At 37.5% G+C, this 22,002-nt stretch overlaps 2 protein-coding genes across 2 annotated transcripts in view; both read right to left on the bottom strand.

Annotated features, from left to right (window-relative positions):
* Positions 1 to 1,362, bottom strand: part of LOC126999074 (uncharacterized) — a 5,676-nt gene extending 4,314 nt beyond the window's left edge. The window contains exon 1 of the mRNA XM_050861449.1: positions 891 to 1,362. Coding sequence (XP_050717406.1) covers positions 891 to 971 — 81 coding nt within the window. The 5' untranslated portion in view covers positions 972 to 1,362. The remainder of the gene's footprint in view (positions 1 to 890) is intronic.
* A 6,659-nt stretch (positions 1,363 to 8,021) lies between these two features.
* LOC126999028 (inactive hydroxysteroid dehydrogenase-like protein 1) lies at positions 8,022 to 21,870 on the bottom strand. The gene is made up of 8 exons (XM_050861356.1): positions 21,299 to 21,870; positions 16,778 to 16,900; positions 15,468 to 15,578; positions 14,197 to 14,417; positions 13,464 to 13,593; positions 12,927 to 13,024; positions 12,349 to 12,446; positions 8,022 to 8,321 (listed from the first exon to the last, which is right to left on the bottom strand). Exons 1-8 carry the CDS (start codon positions 21,660 to 21,662, stop codon positions 8,306 to 8,308), a joined length of 1,161 nt encoding a protein of 386 aa, XP_050717313.1. The 5' UTR covers positions 21,663 to 21,870; the 3' UTR covers positions 8,022 to 8,305.
* Between the last annotated feature and the right edge of the window lie 132 nt (positions 21,871 to 22,002).

Consider the following 22,002-nt stretch of genomic DNA (forward strand, 5'->3'; position numbering starts at 1 on the left):
CAGATAGATGGATACGTAGATAAAAATGGATAAGTAAGCATTTGTGCACTAAAAACGTAAATAACATTAATCAGAGAGAGAGAGAGAGAGAGAGAGAGAGAGAGAGAGAGAGAGAGAGAGAGAGAGAGAGAGTTCGGCAACTAATAAAAATTAAACTCCACAAGGAAAAGGAGAATATTATTTTTTTAAAAAGTGGCAATCTCCAAAATTATTCATTGCTTGCTTAGATGTACTTAAGAAATTAAAGTGGGACAACACTAGTATCCGAATAGACGGTAAATGCCTCACCAACCTAATTTGCAGGTGTCAGCCTCACAAAATGAATTCGAGGAAAACTTAAAGAGATAGATCGAGAATCCATACAGTCTGCAAGCAGGCCTGAAGTTGATTATGAAGAAAATGGTAGATAATGCTTATCGATTTTAGCAGATGGGGGGGAGGGGTCATTTGCCCCCCCCCCCAACCCCCCCTGGGTACGGCCCTGAGAGTGAACCACTTGAGTAGATGAACACACCGAGACGGAACAGTCAGTGCAAGCCTAGTCCACGAAAATAAGCCAGAAAGAGAACAGGAATGGGCTGAAGCGCCTTGGTAAACAGTAATAGCATGAACGCGTATTATCTTGCCAATCCCCGTGAAGGAAAAAGTATAGCCTAGTCAGTGTGTCCTTCCAGTCCTGACATACAATTTAGAAACTTAGTACCCGGCATAATATCCAGAAAGTTAGAGTCTGGAAAGAGGAATTGAGAATAATTCTGGGACACACACACACACACACGAAAAAAAACGTAAGAGCTATTGTATTTCAGCGTGAACACGAGTCATGGATGAGATGTCCCGCCCACCTTCTTTTTAAGGCCTCAAAAAGGATCACGCCGAAAAGTCCTCACCTCCTCGACGGTTCTGCTTCGTGCCGCCGCCGCCATCAGCACCACCAAGGCTACTACGCTGCTGCTGATCGCGTGCTTCATCCCAGCAAGCCCCGCTGTGTGCCCCGCGGTCCTGAGTCACTTGAAATCTACAAACCTTCAAGTACGTCTGAGTGTGAGAAGCGTGTCAATGGTGGTCCACGTCTGAGACTGACTGACGGGCGAGAACCAATATATGTAGTCTTTCAGTGGGATGCCATCGGTTGCCAGATTCGATAAAAAAATATACAGAGTAAAAGAAATATATGCAGACATGCATCATCGTAAACATTTAATTAATTGTTTATTATATTTTTTTAATAATAAATATGCGTCGTATCTGTTCCTGGGATAGAGTATGGTTCCGGACCGGTGCTACAAAGGCAACACACAGCAAACAAAACAAAAATAAAATAAATTAAATATAATAGAAATAATAATAATAATAATAATAATAATAATAATAATAATAATAATAATAGAACATGGAAATTGTCACAATACCTTTGAATTACGAAGGATTGACAGAGTCTACCTCCTTTGACCTGTTTTGTAGAAATCCTCCCTGCAAGCCACTTCCACAGGGTCACGCCTCCCTCACCCCTACCAACTGAGATTCTTACAGGGCCACAGAAAGAAATGATTTACCATTTAAAAAATCTATAAACAATATATATATATATATATATATATATATATATATATATATATATATATATATATATATATATATATATATATATATACAGTACCCTCCCGAGTTTCGCGCTTGCTTCGTTCCGCAGGTATAGCGCTAAACTCGCGGATCGCGAAACTCGGGGTATTGAAAACACTGAAAAAGCGCTTATTTGTTCCGGCCCGTGGAGAAGCTGACTTTTTTTCCCCACTTTACTCCCTTGTTATCTCAAAATACGTACCGTGTAAAAAGGAAGAAAATGTGAAGAGAAAACGGATCGTTTTGAAGCCCCAGCTGAAGGCGGCCGGCTGCCTTAGGATTAGCTGACAGTTCTGAATACACGCTTGTGATTGGCCGAGTCCGATGACGTCATCGACGGCGCTCATCCAATCAGCGGCCTCTAACTATGACGAAACGAAAGCTTTGTGAATCTGAAGTCAACGTTGATAGTTAAATCATTAGTTCGTAGCTTTTACCGCGGGACATTAGCACGCATCTCTGTGAATCTCGCCCTAGCAAGTGTGAACACGGTCACCCAACCGCTAGTTTCTCGAGACTTTTGTACAGACATTCAAAGTCGGGTGCATTTCACGAGAAACTCATCGAAATTCTGGTCAGAAACTGTCACCAGCATGTCGGTTATTTTCTCGTGAGGTCGGTAAGTTGTGGCCACAAGAAGAAGAGCGTATCAGCTGATCGGCTTAGTAGCTATTCGTGTTTTTTTTTTCCAGTACCACAGTGAGTTCCACGAAGGTAGATAAGCTTGGAGCAATCAGGTTGAGCAGGTCTTAGACTCGAGTCTTGTCCAAGCGTAACCACTCCATTATCATGTCTTGGTCCTCAGTGCTAAGTTCTTGTGGCATTTAATTAACGGTAACAAGCTGTAACACTCTCCCTCTGTCTCCAAGCTAACCACTCACGAACCAACAAATGCTTACTTTTCATTTTTTTTCTTTTTTCCAGCAAACACCACAAAGCAAACTCTGCAACGTCTGGATCCATTGTTTGTTTTGCTTTTCAGCTGATATATCCCAGAATGCAACAGTCCTCTGTGTGACCAAACTTGAGGATAAATTCAAGGGTGAAAATTGTCGGGAGATAATTTCGGTGGGAAATTCCTGAGAAACTAGCTTGTGTGACCGCCCCTTTAAGCTGCTGGTGTCACACTGGGCCTTTTTCCTCCAACCGCGTTAGCGATAGGGGCGACCGGCAACTCCAACTTTTCTGGGTGTGCGTCACATATGGCCAGGGTCGGTTGTCCGTATTCACAACGTAAACAAAATAGTTGCCCTGTGTCGATTACATGGTGAACAAAGCAGCTTTGCCAGTCTACTTTACGAGTTTCTTGGTTGGCCATTTTCCACTGCTCCTCACTCCTCAGCCACTGCCGTCGTCTGTTTATGTACAGCCGCGCGGTTGATCGTACCCCCAACCGTTTTCCATCCGTACGGACAACCGACAACTCGCTCCCGGTTGCCAATAGCCCCAACGGTTGGAGGAAAACGGCCAGTGTGACACCGCCTTAAAATCGCGCGTGACGCCGACGGTTGGTAGACGTGACCCGTACATGTCAACGCAACGCGAAACTCGGGGCGATAATGCGCCAAAGTCGGGATGGTAAGAATTTAGGATTGAGCGCGAAACTCGAGGACCGAGAACCTCGGATAATATATATATATATATATATATATATATATATATATATATATATATATATATATATATATATATATATATATATATTATATTTATATATATATGGTGATGGCGCCACTATAAACACTCGCCTGCGCCAGAACGGGCTGGGCCGAACATCAGGCCCCACCTGGAAGAAGCCTTGGGCCGACCATCAGGCCCCACCAGGAAGATGCCTACCGGCGCAACAGGCAACGACGTAAAAAAAAAAAAAAAAAAAAATTATATATATATATATATATTTATATATATATATCTATATATATATATATATATATATATATATATATATATATATATTTTACAGCAGAGGAAGCAGCTCAAGGGAAAAAAAAGGAAACAATAATGAAAAAAAAGGCAGCTATTCGCTGTTACCACAAAAAGTGCTCAGAGGAGTGGCCAAAAGAGAGATCAAATTCGGAGAGAGGTGTCCTGATACCCTACTCTTGAAAGAGTTCAAGTCGTAGGCAGGAGGAAATACAGATGCAGGAAGATTGTTCCAGAGTTTACCTGCGTGAGGGATGAAAGAATGAAGGTGCTGGGTAACTCGTGTGTAACTGATTTGGACAGTAAAGGGATGAGCTTGAGTAGAAAGTCGCATGTGGCGAGGCCACAGGAGGGGGGTAGGCATGCAGTTAGCAAGTTCAGAAGAGCAGTCAGCATGAAAATATCAATAGAAGATAGAAAGAGAGGCAACATGGCGGCGGAATTTAAGAGGTAGAAGACTATCGGTAAAAGGAGGAGAGATGATGAGACGAAGAGCCTTAGACTTCATTCTGTCCAAGAGAGCTGTGTGAGTGGAGCCCCCCCACACGAGATGTATACTCCATACGAGGGCGGACAAGGCCTTTGCATATGGACAGCAACTGTGCTGGGAAGAAGAACTGGCGGAGACGATACAGAACGCCCAACCTCGAGGAAGCTGATTTAGTGAGAGAAGAGATGTGAAGTTTCCAGTTAAGATTCTGAGTTAAGGATAGACCGAGGATGTTTAGTGTTGAATATATATATATATATATATATATATATATATATATATATATATATATATATATATATATATATATATATATATATATATATATATATATATATATATATATATATGTGTGTGTGTGTGTGTGTATAATATTCTTTCAGCTGTGCTCAGTGAGTATCCTGCATTTGCCCCTAGATTGTAGTTCATATGCTCAGTCCCTTATGTCTACTCCCCTGAATAAATCAAGGCCTTTATTTTTTTAGCACTCGTCCCTACCATTGTATCTTTTAGTTTCCTGGTGCTACTTCCTCATGTATCCTTAGTTGTATAATCACACTATGTACTGCCTGGGGGTTGGGATGGCATGTTCCTCCCTTCTCCTTTGTTGTTTACTTGCAACAGTAAACTATCAATCAATCAAATATATATATATATATATATATATATATATATATATATATATATATATATATATATATATATATATATATATATATATATATATATATATATATATATATATATATATATATATATATATATATATATATATATATATATATATATATATATATATATATATATACATATATATGCTCCCTGGTGGGCCCTGATGGTCAACCCAGCCTGTTCTAATGCAGACAAGTGTTTATAGTGGCACCATCTTGTTTTGGCTCATGCTGCCCCCCGAGTTCATCTTTGAGCCTCTCTTTGGAGAGGTAATCCAGAGTCTGGGTTGATGGGTGGTCTTAACCCTAGATTACAATCGTTGTCTGGAATCCTGGCATGGGAGGTTAATTTGCGTCGCGGAAGGAAATTTGTTAGACGTACGGTGCTGTACGGCCATTACATCTCAGTTAGCATTCTGCCCTTGGTGCATGAGGTACGTTTGTGTTTTTCCCGTGCTTAATTCCTGAACTATTCCCAATTGTCCGGAATTCCGGACGATAATAATTATGACATATCAAGTATAATGCAGGTATAAGGGCTTCCGAGGCTGGAACATTTCAGGGGACATGTGAACTCCACATGTGGCACATTTCAACACAATCAGCCAACACTGCATGCCTGGCAGGGGTGCCTTCATTAGGGAAATGTAGCATTTTTTTAAAGTTTCAAACATTTTTTTATTTATTTTTTCCATAATGTTATATATATTTTGGGTAATATGTTAAGTTTATAGGTCATAGAATTAAGAATGTATTCTAGTTTAAGTAAAAATTTTGTAATTAAACTTTGTACCATTCCTATATGTGTTTTCAAGCCCACAAAATTTGTCCAGAATTCCGGACATTGATAGTAACCACGTTAGTCCGACAACGATAGTAATCTAGGGTTAAGGGCAGCATGTGGGTAGCTTTAGGCCACTCAGCTAAATATACACATACATATGCATGATACATGCAAAATAAAGGTAGGTATGTCGTACAGATAGCAGATTCAAAACTCTTGCCCCCTAAAATCTATGGGAGTCATTAAGAAAGCAACATAAAACATTAGAAACATCTTATATAACTTGTTACATGTTCTGAAGTGAATTTCAACTAGACAGAAGCAGTACAGGGAAGGTAACAGCAATATACTTATTAAAAATGTATTTCTAACACCTTCCAGACTGAAGAGTTAACCATTGCTTGCAAAACTTCCTCAGTTCGGTCAGTTTGGTAACCTCACCAGCTAAAAGGCCACTCTAAAAACAGAACAATAAAACATAATTCGGTTAACAGTCATGGGAGTAATTATTATTTGCAGGAAAAGAGAGCAGGTGGGAATTATTCACAAATACAGGGGCACCTAATGAAGTGGTCTCCAAGGCTAAGTGTTAGTTGTTACAGCAAACATAATTCAAACAGAGAACATCATTAAGATGGTGAGTTGTCTTAATACTTGATACAGTGATAAAAAAGATTTGGCATGTTAACTTCTGGTGAGTATTTATGTACATTTCCTATTAATAAGTATAAAAATAAATTTGTATTTGTTAATTTCTAATAAAATACCTCTCTATAAAAATACACCATATAAAAATTGCTTACATTAGAATATGCCTTGATATAGGTCTCCCAATATATGGGGGTAGAAAAAAATGAACAGATATACAGCACCACTACTCCCCTAACTGATATTACTACTAATGCATAGCTTGCCTTTTATTATGTTATACATTGTATATGTGCATATATTTGTATAATACTTATTGAGGCTTTAAATTGGTAAGAACTCAAGATATCTATGCCTTAAAGACCTAAATGTTATTCTCTACATCTTTCATGCTGATTCTCAATCATACATTAGCTCTATCACAACTTCATTTGTTGGGTGTGCACATGGACGGTACAGACTGTGCAAAAATCACTCAGCTGAGGATGTTTGTATCTTATGCCAAACACACTTATTGGTGCTTTGGAACAGAAGAAACTGTTTTATCTGCATGTGTGTGTGTGTGTGTGTGTGTGTGTGTGTGTGTGTGTGTGTGTGTTTGTGTGTGTGCGCAAGTTATTTCTTGAATTTAGAGATAATAACTTGAAGCACAAAGATAGAGAAGTCAGTAGGACACAACCTTGACTTCAATTATTAACTCTAGGCCTATGCTTATGTCACTGAATCTAAATACATACCTGCTTCTTTAAAATACCAAGACTAATAAGAAAACCTCCTTGAGAAGGCCATGAATTCTCTTCTTAATCTAGTTAATCTAGCTACAAGGCCTGTAAGCACTGCCTTGGGTGTCACTCATTGCCATATCTTAAAGAAACTCAACAAAGGGAATAATTTTCTGAGCAGTGTTCTAGATAACACTGTCAGAAGGGGTGCTCAAGAGGAAAGTAAATAATGCATAGCCACAGAGTAATCTTGACAACTAAATTCTGAGATGATTGCAAAGTCTCTATATAAATGTTTCACTTCCATACATTAAATCCTATGAGTACATGCAGCTACGAATCAATAATAATAATAACAATAATAACAATAATAATAATAATAATAATAATAATAATAATAATAATAATAATAATAATAATAATAATTATAAAATAATATTAATAAAATAATAACAATAATAAATATAATAATAATAATAATAATAATAATAATAATAATAATAATAATAATAATAATAATAATAATAATAATAATAATAATAATAATAATAATAATAATAATAATAATAATATTAATAATAATGATAATAATAATAATAATAATAATAATAATAATAATAATAATAATGATAATAATAATAATAACAATCTTCATGAGCTAAGCCTATGTTCTTAAGACAATATGGGATGCTAAGATACCCTGGTAAAAATACTAGAATTTCAAAAGAACACTGATTCAATGAATTTCATTATTATGAACACTGTAGTAGTTTTGACAATATTCTTTGCTTCAGTAAAGCACGTTGGACTATATCCAATTGTTGAATTGAATGGAATCTGATATATATATATATATATATATATATATATATATATATATATATATATATATATATATATATATATATATATATATATATATATAATGTATATATATATATATATATATATATATATATATATATATATATATATATATATATATATATATATATATATATATATATATATATATATATATATATATATATATATATATATATATATATATATATATATATATATATATATATATATATATATATATATATATATATATATATATATATATATATATATATATATATATATATATATATATATATAGATATATATATTGTAGAAGATTATAATGGTTGAAATGCATAGCTTATTAATTAATATATGTTAAGAGGAAGGCTGTCTCATATTTATCATAAGGTAGTATACCTGCTAATCCTATCAGCAAAGTATAAGGGATCCTACAAACACAAGCTTAACTCCTTCAACCCATTATTTACCAAGAGCCAACTGTAATGTTCAGATAACTTAGAAGTGAGGAAGGCAGAGGAGAGAGCAACTATGAGAGACACGTCCAAGGTGCTCCACCCAGCCTTGCAATAACACCTGGACACACTGGCACTTGCTACCCTCGGCTCGTGCTGAAAAATCAAAGAACTCTAATTCTCATGCTGCTATAAAGGATATGAATATGGTCACTGAAGAATGATATGTTAAGAAAATCTGAGTTACTAAATAAAAGAACATATACTGGTATATTATCTGGAAACAAAATATCAAAAAATAAAAGGATATAAAAATGAAAATATTAAAGTATTAAAAAAGTATAGAAATACATAGCAAAAACAATATACAACTAATTAAGGTAATGGGTTGTACTTAAAAATACAACAATCCAGTGGAAAAAAAAATTGAACACCACAGTAGACAGTGCTCTTACAAGTGTAGTACTTACTTGTTCAAACAATAGAAATCTAAGTGCAAATTATATTCAATGGTGCTGATTTTTAACTGCCACTAGTGCTTTAAAGTCACTGATATTTGGGTGAAAATAACAAAATGTTGAGCAATCAACTTTATTTTTACAGTGACTATGATTGTGACAGTCTGAATCTCATACACATGGTTGTTATCGAAGCTTCAATTCCAAGTGTTATTTTGTGCAGTGGCATTGTTGAGTTCTTATCTAATTTGCAGTGCAACCAATGACTGTGGAGTGTCTCCTCTAACATATTGAAGCCTTGGGGGTGAGGTGGAGGCAGGCATAAAGTAGATGAGTGGTAACAATGGCAAGATTATAACAGCCATGTAATGTAAGCATGATTAGTTACCCTGGAGACAATATCAGCCTGCATGTGAAGTATAGCAGAATGGTTGAATGCCCAGAGCTAAAAGCCCCTCCATGATGTAGCAGTTAGCATATCCTAGCTATGAATCCATAAATCTAGGTTTAAATCCCGGTCTGAGCAGTTGGCTCACATGCTACCACCTTTTACCCTCACTTTGGGTTGATTGATAAATGAGTACCCAGGGAAACTTGGGGAAGATAAACTGTGGTAACCCAAATGTTACACTTGCCCTCTGGCTCTCACCCAGCACAAGCCAAGGCTGGCATTACGAAGCACTATGGTACAGATGATATTTTGTCAGAATGTACTGTACAGAATTAAGGTATCATATTTTCCTTGAAGTACAATACAGTATGATTTAGGTATGGAAAAATAAGCAAAATTCTGTACTGTACCGTACCCCACGCTTTGTCCCAAGGCTAGGATAAGCAGATCCCGTGTCTGAAAGGAATCTTTTATGGCCGCCAATCACTAGTTATTTTTCTCAGTTCATTTCCAACATTCCTATCACTCCGATCAAGTTCATCTTAGTGTCATTAGATTCCCCTTACCTTGAACTTGATGATGATTTATGTTGCAAATCTTAACTTGAGCTTTAGTGGGAGTAGGAGAGGTGGGAATGTGGGTCAAGGTACATTAGCTGTGTCTTTCTGGACATTTCTGGACACTCAGATGATTCTGGGTATTTTTGGATGCAAAAAAATACACTGATGATGAACAAAAATGTCCAATATCAGCACAATAGAGTTTGTTCAGTCACATTTAGTAGTTTCAGAGATAAAAAATGTAAAAATTTGATGTGATATGTTTTTCCCCATAGACTGCAATGTTTTCATGTGACTTTTGTACATCTCGACAGGTGCCGTATCACTGACTGACAGGAGGGGGTTCCCAACTGCTGAAATTTATGCTAAAAATAACAGAAGTACGTATGACCCATTTTCGCAACATTCCCTGAAACATTCCTGTGTGAAATGACTTGTGTTAAATAACTACACCCAAAGCCATGATGAGTAATATATGGTAACTACACCCAAAGTCTGAGGGTTAAATACATGACCATGTTAGACGTGCAGTTAATGATATTACTCCTTGAGGATTTTGACTTATTTTGACTAATTTTCACTGTAGCTAAAAATTATTTGTGAGCTATCTTACAATCTTTGAGTATCGTTATTAGGGGACTAACGTTTTTAAGTCAGCTCTGCTTCCATTAACAAATTTTATGCATATGGTACCCTTTCAAAATTATTCATTACTTTCTTTAAAATAATGTGAGATGAACATATTCCAAGAGGACATTATCAAGCTATAAAGGTGGTAAAGAAATTAATTTTGCAAGCACTTCTACCCTAAACAAACATAAGCTTTATCTTGCTCATTTGAGTGGCAGAGTCAGATATTGTTAGTTGTTGCAGCTTCCAGTTTTAATATCCTAAGGAAGAATGAAATTCATGCAACACCAAACTGAAAAGGTCTACTTCAGAAGAGTAAGTGTTGCACCTTAAGAAATGACATGACCAAGCACAAAAAATAATAAGTAAATAAAATTAAATAATTAAACAAAAAGAAAAATAAATTTAAAAAATCTGGGGAGGACATCTTTAAGGAAATTTACTTTCTATCTCCGACAAATAAAGTAATGTATTTAGATTGAGAGCAGTCTGCACTGACAGATGAGCCACCTCAAAGTTTGAGATAAGTCTACTAAGGGGTCAAAGGTCCCCACAACTTTGCACACCCCTTTCAGGAACTGCCTTGTATAGGCCCACTAGTCTCTAGCAGACTCCTTATGTTCTTACGGTAAACCATTAATCTTAAAACTCTATTATTTTACTAACAAACAGATGCTAAGGTGTATTAACCCCTTCGTTACCGGATTTCCTAAATGTTGTACATGTGTACAACATAACTAAAGTTTGGCTGAGGAACCGATGTTGTACATGCGTACATCACATGTTCAGGGTGTATGGAGCCTTACCAAAACTCGGTTCAGCATGTATAGGCAAGCCCTCATATTGTGGCCTATGGCATGCAATGACGTCATGCCATCCCGTATGGCACTCTAAAGAGGCACTAATAAGTGCCAACTACATTCATTTGTTTATTTTGGCTATTTTAACTTTTTTTTTTTTCGATATACATACCTTTGTTTGTATCATATAGAATATACTATGTTGGAAAAAAAACTGCTGTTGGCACCTAAGCCATGCGGCCTTGAGCTAATCCTGTGGTGTCAGCAAAGTTATCCCCCGGGGCCCCTCAGCGCCTCGAGCTCTAGTTCACCTCGGCTCTATAATGCGACTGCACTACTCATTCGTTCTCTGTCACTTTCCATAGAATATATGGACTTTAGTTTATTCAGTGTTTGTCTATCCCATCATTACAAGTGCTGAAAATTACCCAAACAACAAGAAGATTGACTGATATCGATCTGACTTAGGGAGGGTTTACTGTACATCAATATTTTACAACAGGAAGAGAATAATTGGAAAGAAAGAAAAATCCACCCTTCACTTTGTCAAATTGTATGAGTGTTGGCACAACAGCATGCAAAACAGGCAGGCTCTTGGATGCAAAGGTGGATCTATTATATAAATCCTTAACATTTATCTTCAATAACAGAGTAAGGTACACTATGTTAATGAGTGAAAAATAATGAATAATGCACTAAAATTCCTGCTTAACAGTTGAAGTCAGAATCAAATAGAATGTATTAATTGGGATTTAGAACCACTCATGATTCTGGCAATAGCATCCCATATAATAAACAATGAAGAGAATTTCTGCTACATAGATCATTACTATTGTTACAGTGCCAAAGAGGCAGGCAAGATGTAAAACAAGACAAATCAAATGAAATATTGTTTCATTGGAAAACTGACATAATGCTGTTCTCTGAACTGCCTAACTAATGTATCATGAAAGCAACAATCTTTGTTAGGCTGGAATTTTACTGTTCAAGGAAGAGACTAGCTGTGTCAGATTTAGATATTATGGAAAATGAAACTGAAGTTGCTGTACTGTATGTATGTGTCTCAGGGTTATCCAGTCCATGATAAGGTGCAAGGACATATATATTGGAACACAGAGATATTTGTTGATGTATATATTGTCCAGCAGGAAATACATGCAGCCATCTTAAGGATATAGGCAATAATCCAGGTAAGTTAATACTTTATAATTCATATTTTGTGATGGTGTAACATTTTTGTGAGATTTCTTGCCAGTTGCAACTTTATACAGTCACTGAGTGACTGCACAATTTCCATTCACACAGTTCCTGATCTTCCTTAGTACTAATATGGTGTATGCTTACGCCTGATTCTTCTTCATGGTGCGCAAGAGAAGAGAGTTCCACATGTGGTTGCCAAGCATGAACATCCATGAGTTAATATAGTTCTCCACCAAGTAAGTCTGAAAGAGATATATGAAGATATCAGAAGTGTTTTGTGGTTGCATGCCTCCCACTCTCCCATGGCCCTGCTGCACTCAACTGTCCACTCTAGCTCATCCCTATACTTTCCAAACCCCTTATGCAAGAGTTAACCAGCATCTTCACTCTTTCATCCCTTACAGTGGTAAAGTCTGGAACAGCCTTCCTTCATCTGCATTTCCTCCTACCAATGACTTGACCTCTTTCAAGAAGAGTGTATCAAGACACCTCTCCACCCGAAATTGACCTCTCTTTTGGCCACTCTTTACTTTTGTCTGTTGTGGGAGCGGTGAGTAGCGGGCTTTTTTTATATTTTTTACAACACTCTTTTTGTTGCTCTACAAACAAATGTTTTTTAATTACATTTTGCCAATTTATTACATCATCTTCATTAACTAGCATCTTTTATTTGTATCTTTATCTACACTTACAAGTGCTTTTAACACCGTAATGACACTCACTTGAATACCATGTGGCCAGTAGCCAGCACTGCGTCGAGCATAGCCCAGGGTGTTAATGGCACTTGCAGCATAAGTTGATGCAGTGGGAATAAGGAGGCCTGAAATGGAGCATATGAATTAGATCCTTGAAAAATTTATATAGTATATCACACATATACACACAATACTTTGAAGTTGTTTAGTGGGAATTTAAAAACTTGGCTCTATGGTCTACCTAATTTTAGTAGTATAAGCATACAGGGAATACATGCACATTGTAAACTTGGTGGGCATCCCTCCATATACCCTTCATAATATATGGATCCTTGGAACCTAATATATAATTATTTTTCATATTCAAGTGTTTCTATTGCCCATATTCTTGCAAGTACGGTGACACTACTGTATTCTGGCATTTTACCCTGGGATGGAAATCATAGAGATGCTATACAATAAACAAATAATATTAATTTAAGAAGGGCTGGGATGACTTCAGAATTCTTTGTACTTCTGAATGAACTCCTCCTAATAATGGTGTAGACATTAAGGGACACTCACCAGGTTTATGAACAAGCTCAGAGAACTTGGTCATGTTTGTAGAGACATAGGCAGGTGTGAGGGTCTGCATAATGATGCCAGAGCCACGGTACTCCCACTCCATGGCCTGGGACAAGTAGTCAACAAAAGCCTGTAAAAATACAGAGAGGCTCCTATATTGTGGAAGATACAAAGAGCTTATTGACAAATTGGCTGAAATTTGGTAAAGTGAATTTGGTGAAGTGATAATGAGTCATTAGCTTCTGTTTACATTTTGGTCACACTTTTGATGCTGAATATGAAAAGAATGGCAAAACAAAATTTACACGTTAAAGGTCCCACCACTAAAAATAACCAACTGAAATGTGTTATGCTAGGCCACCCTCTGCACCATTAAGTGTGCTGCTTGCAATGGTAAGCAATTTTCAATTTGTAATATTTAACTTTTGTCCATTCCCCTCTCAACCCATTCACTGACCTGCATCTCTCCTCTCTCCAAAGTAGCTATAATCTTTTTGAAAGTTATCATATTCAATATCATTCCAAAATCCTCACTAAACCATTTTCCTTTTCTATCAGCAGTCTCTTCAAAACAATCACATTCATTATTTATTGCATACTGTTTTATGATATAATGCAGGAATTTACTGAATGTTCCACTACATCTTAGAAATTAAAGTACAACTATTATAAAGACAAGGATGTATCTCCTTAAGTTATAACTAAGTCTCACAGTAGATGATGATAATGTTACCTTGCTAGCTGCGTAGATACCCATGAGTGGTATGGGGTGGAAACCAGCAATGGAAGCCACATTGACCACGGCACCTTTGCCACGGCTCAGCATTCCTGGCAACACCAGCTTGGACATTGCTGGCACTGAGGCCACATTAACGTTAACATGGCTCCATATGTCCTTCTCTGAGGCCAACTCAAACTCCATTGGATGGGAAAGCATTACTCCCACATTATTCACTGCAAGTAAGAACTGGGTAAAAAAAACTGAAATGCAGGAATATTTGTCATTACTATGAGGAAAACTGATTTACTACAGCAATAACAAATTGAGACAATTAAGAATAAAATAACTATGAGTTTAACACCGAAAACATGGTAGTGTCACCCTCCTTGGCAATACCCAGACACCCCATGTTCACCAAGTAACTGTGTGTTGTGTTTATTACTGTCATCTCCAAAATAAGGAAGCACTGCCTTTCTTTAAATTTCCCCTATAATAGTCACTGCATGTTTCAATAGACATTGAGTAGAAATATCAAAAACTTAAAATTAAAAAAAATGCCTGCTGGTACTGGCATCCAGATGTTTGGTGTCTGTACCAAACTGTTATTACTGGTATTAGAAGGATGATCATTGATCAACACAATGTTAATTACAGAACTGATACACACAAATAAGTCTGTATTAATCACCAACAATTCATATCACATTATTACTTATTAACCCCTTGACTGCGGATTTCCTACAAGAAGACATCACCAAGCTACAGGAATGGTACAAAAAGTGGCTGCTACAATTCAATGAAGAAAAATGTAGTCATGCATCTTGGGAGGAGATATCCAGCATACCAATACCACATGGGAAACACTTCACTATCCACCACAGAGGGCCTCAGAGGAATATATGTTACCAGGCTACCAATGAATGTCAAATCCGTGCCAATTGCAGCAGACAGGTTAACAACTGTTTCAAGTGGAATTCACAAAATTTAATTGATACAGATGTCTTTGTACACAGCCCAACACTGAGCACATCAAGACTTTCATCTTCTACTGTCACCAGCAGATTCGGCATTATTATTACTACAATTATCTTTGTTACTTTTTAAAAAGCTATATACTCATAACATGAGTTCTAACAACCTACCAGCCGTTCTGAGTTCAACGTTTGTAGATTACACAAATTAACATATTCATGGAGTAAGGTTCTTCCATAACTTTCGTTGAGTATACACAAGAAATAAGAAAAAGGAATAGAGAAAATAAACAATAAAATCTCTTGACTCACCCAAGATTCCAATTTCCTTGTCCTGCAGGTGTTTGGCAATGTCTTCATAAATTGGGCGGCCATGCATAAAGTCTGCCTGCACCACCTCTGTCTCTACCCCGAACTCTTGGGCTGTAACAAAAACTCTTAGATACATTATTTAAATTTAAGAATATATATATATATATATATATATATATATATATATATATATATATATATATATATATATATATATATATATATATATATATATATATATATATATATATATATATATATATATATATATATATATATATATATATATATATATATATATATATATATATATATATATATATATATATATATATATATATATATATATATATATATATATATATATATATATATATATATATATATATATATATATATATATATATATATATATATATATATATATATATATATATATATATATATATATATATATATATATATATATATATATATATATATATATATATATATATATATATATATATATATATATATATATATATATATATATATATATATATATATATATAAATATATATATATATATAAACTATGTAGTGTATATATATATATTACTATATATATATATATACAGTTTTTCTAATATTTTTTCAACTATTTAGAAAATCCAATTTCTGTTGAACAAAATTATTTGCAACGAGTGACATGTGACGTACAAAACTCCTTCAAGTATCGGTAGTATCGGCAGAAAATCATCCGATACCGATACCAATACTCTTAAAATGTGCCAATACCACTGATACCGATACATTGGTACATCCCTACACGATAAATCTTTTGGATTCTGCTTGAAGTTTCTTTGGTATTTTTTCAGCAGCGTAGGTCATTAGATGAGAGAGGAATTTTGGTTTGAAGTTTGTTAAAAAAAAAGTATATACATTTTATTTTTTCCTGCTATTATGTATTGATTTATAAATCTGATAGTAAGCGTATATTACTTCCCCATAAGCATACATTTCACATGAATATAATCAGGATCATACGTTAGTAATTTAATAAATGGCGGACGCTCCCCTTAAGCAAGAACAATTCATTACTATCAACTCTTACTAGGTAAAACACCCACAAAATAGAAGAAAATAATGCTTAATTATTTTGTAATCATTAGTCTGTAATAGAGGAACAAAGATGAGTTATTAAAAAAACATCACAATTCATTGATCCACAATCATTAATAAGTATGAGGCACAAAGTTGAATTACTGCAACAACTTTTTTCTAATACAAACAATGAGTACATGCATCACCAGCATAAAGTTCCTTTACCAATTTCTGTGGAGACTTTTTGCAGCTTATCCATGGAGCGGGATATAAGGACCACATTCATGCCCCTCTTGGCCAGCTCCTTGGCATACTCCTTCCCAATGCCATCTGTGCTGCCCGTCACCACTGAAGGGAAAGAAGGATCAGTAACAGAACTACAAGTGATAAATACGGCTAAACTGTCAACTAGTTGACTAAAGCATACAAATCAAAGTTACTTGATTAAATAATCGTTCTTAAACAAGTCCCAGTCATGGCAATTGAATAAGCCTTGCACTGAGTAGTTTTCTTCAACAATATGAAAAAAAAAAAAAAATATATATATATATATATATATATATATATATATATATATATATATATATATATATATATATATATATATATATAATGCAGCTGCTCATTATTCAAAACTAATGAAATTAGATGATGCAAATCTAATAAACAGATGAATCATTTTTCAGTCTCGATCTCAGAGATCTATAGGTAGAATTAAAAATGGGGGCATATATACTAATGCTGTGTGTGGCATCATACCATTGGCCCTTGAAGCTATGATACATGAGAACCATACAAGGCAAGTGCAACATCTGGGTTACTACAGTTTACCTTCCACAGGTATGCCCATCCATCAACCTGCTCAAGAGGGAGGATGAACAGTGAGGTGGGCTGCCGAACAACTGCCCAGATCAGGATGCAAACCCAGGCCCTCGGATTCATAGCTAGAGGTACTAACCACTACACAATGGAGGTGCTTAAAAATATGCAAAATCTATCTACAACAGCAAACCATTGCTGTGTATTCTTTAAAATGGTAATACATTTGGTTGTATTGCAGTTTGTCACAATACACCCAAGGTACTTATGATCACGCTCAAGTTGGAAATCAAATAATTTGGAGCATTTCTAATGGTTACACCACGTGACGCAAATAATAAACAACTCTCAAGCGAATTTTCAAAATTTACCTCAATTTTCTCTCCCTCAACGCCGCACTGGCGCAATCAGTAGTGCGTGTGCATGTATGATGGTTTCCGGCAGCATGGTATGGCGCATGCTCACTTGTATCTCCCTACCCCCCAAGACAGAGCCTGGGGACCTGTGTGGAATCGGTGTTTTATGGGGGGGACTCATATTAACTGAAAGATGGGCCACCAAAATTTCCCTAAAAATTTTCCAAAGATAGGGAAAATTCCCTAGTCTCCTTAGCAGAGGGGAGGGGTTGATGGGGGTGAACACCCCCGTTAGAAAGTTATATAAAGTTAGGTAAGTTAGGTTGGAGTAGTTTGAATTTATTTGAAGGATTTTTTACCACGTACGGAAACCACACGATTTCTCTTAAGCCTCCTTAGCAGAGGGATGGGGGGGCAAAGCCCCCCCCCTATGGAAGGTTGTGTAAAGTTACGTTGGAGTAGTTTATATATATTCGAGGGATTTTTTACCACCTATGGAAACCACGCAATATCACCCAGTCTCCTTAACATAGGGGGTGTTGAGGGGGGCGAAGCCCCCCCGTTAGAAGGTCAAGTTAGGTTGGAGTAGTTTAAATATATTCGAGGGATTTTTTACCTCGTACGGAATCAACGCATTCAAGTCTACCTCTTATAAAAAATTACCTACATTAATTTAGTTTAGGTTCTGTTACGTTAGATAAGGTATTTTATGCTTTCCCCTACATGCACGTATGAGTGTTGCTAGATTGGGCGAGGAGTATAGCATATTGGGCTACTCAGTATTCAAGGCTGCACGCAACCTTTTGGGCTACTTCTCAGGTTCGAACGCAGGTTACCTGTGTTCAGAAGTTTTCCACTCGAATTCAGGTTATTAATTATTCTCTAATGTTTATTAGTTGGTTTGTGTTATTCTCAAGTAGCCAATAATCTTCTTTGCTGAGGACACGTCTAAGTTGTATTCAGCCAATAGCGATGCTCCGTGTAAGTACATACGTGGAGTGTTATAGTGTTTGGTTGTTGGTGGCTGGTTCGAAAGCAGGTTAGTCAGGATTCACGTGTTCGAACCACAGAATTATATACCTAGAGCGCGCGAGCCAGACACTCGGGTGCGGCAACCGGAAGTACCTCGGCCGCCATCTTAGGGAGCCCAGTCCAGCCAACACCACGTGGTGGTGGTTTTGATGGTACCATCAAAACCACCACCACAGAGTCAGGGAAAGTGGGCTTCCCAAGATGGCTGCCGCGCCAGGGTAGCTTGCCTCAACCGCCGCCAGCCCCACAACACGGGAGCGCGCGCTCTAGGTATATAACTCTGTGGTTCGAACAGCTCGGGTAGGAGGTTCAAGAGCCTGCACTTGTGGCAGAATCCGCAGTAGCCTCTAGGGCGCGCGCTGGGCGGATCACGGGTGGCCAGTGCTTTTACTTGTGTCAGTGATAAACAATGAAGATACACCGTGTTTGGTGCAATGGACTCTACTAACAGAATAGAAACCTTGCGATGAAGTGGCACGCTACCCGAACAGGTGGTGCTAGCGAGAGGGCGTGAGTGTGGTGAAGGCGGTTTATGAGGCAGCAGCTGGCCGCCACCGCCACGCCAGACCGGTGAGATGAACATCGATTGGTGGGTTCACTACGCTTCTCTCCCAAAACAAGCTTGGGGACCTGTGGGAATGCGCGGTTTCCGTATGGGGAACACTAAATACGTCGCAAACACTTATTTTAGTAGTGGTGGGAGGAGAAAATTCCTAAATGTAAGAAATTTCCCTAGATCTAGGGTATTCCCCCCCCCCCCTCAAAATATGCCATTGCGACGGATTTCGTGTCCCCCACCCGAAACCCCGCATTCCCACAGGTCCCCAAGCTTGTTTTTGGGGAGAGGGGGGAGTATTGTGTTAAACTGCAATTTTACCATACATTTAATATAAATGTGACAGGTATATCATTAAATCATTAGTGTGAATGTGTATTTTGATAGAATAACCAAAAATACAAAGGTAATTGGCTTCTTTATAAAGTGGTTCTTAATAAAATGATAACTGCAAACTGTGACAATACTGCTGTAGTGGTTTACTGTCTTCAGTTATCCTTAAATTTTGATTTGATGTATTACTATATATATTTGGAAAGGAACAGATAATATTCAGATGCTTAGCATTAATTAAGTCCCTTTGAGTCAGAGTTGACTTACTGGTTTGTGCTCTTTGCAGCAAAGATGTCAAGGTTGCAATGACTTTCAGCAAGCAGTTACTCCTCCACCTTACAATATTGTTTTACTTCTCTAAAATTAATTTCAGTTCACATGTGGTGGGAATCATACATCATAATGGTAACGTTTACATTGTTGTACTGTGATGTTTGTTACATATTTTCAATAACCACACCTCCAAATCAAAGGGTTAACTAACCAGGAGTTACCATAACCTATGTAACAAAACTAATGAAGCTGGCACATGGAAGCTTTATAGTCCTCACTATCCCTTATAACAATATTTAGAAGTATAGTAAAACATATATATGAGTTTGCAAAGGAAATGGTATATACATGAAGCATGCACTTTTTTTTTTATATAGCTATCATGTAATTTTTTTTCTCATGCTAGATGTAATCTAAATGTAATCAACTACTCATTCCTTGTACTATCCTGGTCCTGATGGGTCTCTTACCTTAAATTTTCTTTTCTAAATAAATAGAATGTAAAAACTTCTAAACCATGGAAAATCACAGAAAAGTAATGTAAAAGTTTTGTCTATCAGAATTAGCTTAAAATGAACCGATATAATCATTGCGGTAATTGTGGAGATTGACTCCGCGCCTCCAAAATACGATATTATGCCTTTATATTATAGTTAAGGGACGAAATACATGTTCCTCAACCATAATAGGAAAGCGCAAGTACTTAAAAGTAAAGAAAAAGGCCTAATCCCCTTCCCCTAACGATCTTTGGGGACCCGTGGGAAATCGGGTTTTTTGGGTGGGGGAGCATATTTAAACTACTCAAACTGAACTTTACATAACCTAACCTCTAACGGGTGGGCTTCGCCCCCCTCCTAACCAGGGGGGGCATCCCTCACATGTATGATGCGCCGGTAAAACTAGAGAAGTACAACAGTATGTGAGACCTTGGAAAGGTTATTATTCTCGTGGGGGCAATATTGGGGCCGCGTAGTGATTCTGACATAAATGGGACACACTGCTGAAAGGACCCGCTGTTCTTACAGGAGCGTTCCTACAGCAACTAGTCCTCGCCTGTCCTCAGCATCACCTGCTCCTCGCCGGGCACACCGCCAGGGTACGCCTCAGCAAAGGATAAGTTGGGGGCAGCAGTCCGCCACGGGTTACATGACGCAAAAGTTCCACAGGAAGGAAAGTGGCTAGGACGAGCAAAAAACGTCACTGCGACTAAAAACTATGACGATACGCAGTTATTTCCTGTGATACCCTGGCGTCCAGTACCAGCGTGTGCCTCTGGAGTGCCACGACGGGCGCGGCAGCCTGGCATCCCCCTCAGGCCAGGGAGAGAGTCGCCCGTCATGAGGCTGACTTTCCATTTTGACGGAGACTTCAACTCACCTGCCCACTTGCCGTAGTCCTCCACCAGACGCTTCCGCCACAGCCTGGACCAGAAGTGCGTCCTCACCCCGTCCCCCACCGCCCACAGGAATTGCGCGAGGAACTTAATCAGCGACAAGAGGCCCACAACAGTCAAAACATACTCGAAATCCCCGAGCCCCGGAATTAACGCGTCACACCCCATCCTGCCAAGGCGCCGTGCAGCAGACAACTGCCAAAAATTGCTACCGCCAGCCCCGGCCACGTCTGGTAACTGCACCCGTCCTGAGTTGCTGAGTGGCCCGCAAGTACGGGATTTCTTATACTCATTTCCACATATTGTTCCGTGAGCTACATAATATAGTGAAAACAATGGAGGGCACATCTTGTAGGACACACACACATACACACATCAAGATCTAGACGACATGATAGGAAGTTGAATAAGACATGTGCTGTAACGATATCAAGATAGGTAGCCTATACTTGCAACACTTGCAACACACACACACACACAAACCTAGATCTAGAGGACAGGAAAGGAAGCTGAAAAAGATATAAGCTGGGCTGGAACGATAACAACACACACACACACACACACACACACACACCACTCCCCACGGTTGAGGCCTATGAGGTCGCCAGGTCACTAAGACAACTTAAAACAAAGCGGTCCACCACGCCCACTGATCTCCCCATCAAACTGTACCAGGAGTTTGCCCCCG

The sequence above is a fragment of the Eriocheir sinensis genome, chromosome 15, assembly GCF_024679095.1.
Source record: "Eriocheir sinensis breed Jianghai 21 chromosome 15, ASM2467909v1, whole genome shotgun sequence".
In the NCBI taxonomy this organism is placed as follows: Eukaryota; Metazoa; Arthropoda; class Malacostraca; order Decapoda; family Varunidae; genus Eriocheir; species Eriocheir sinensis.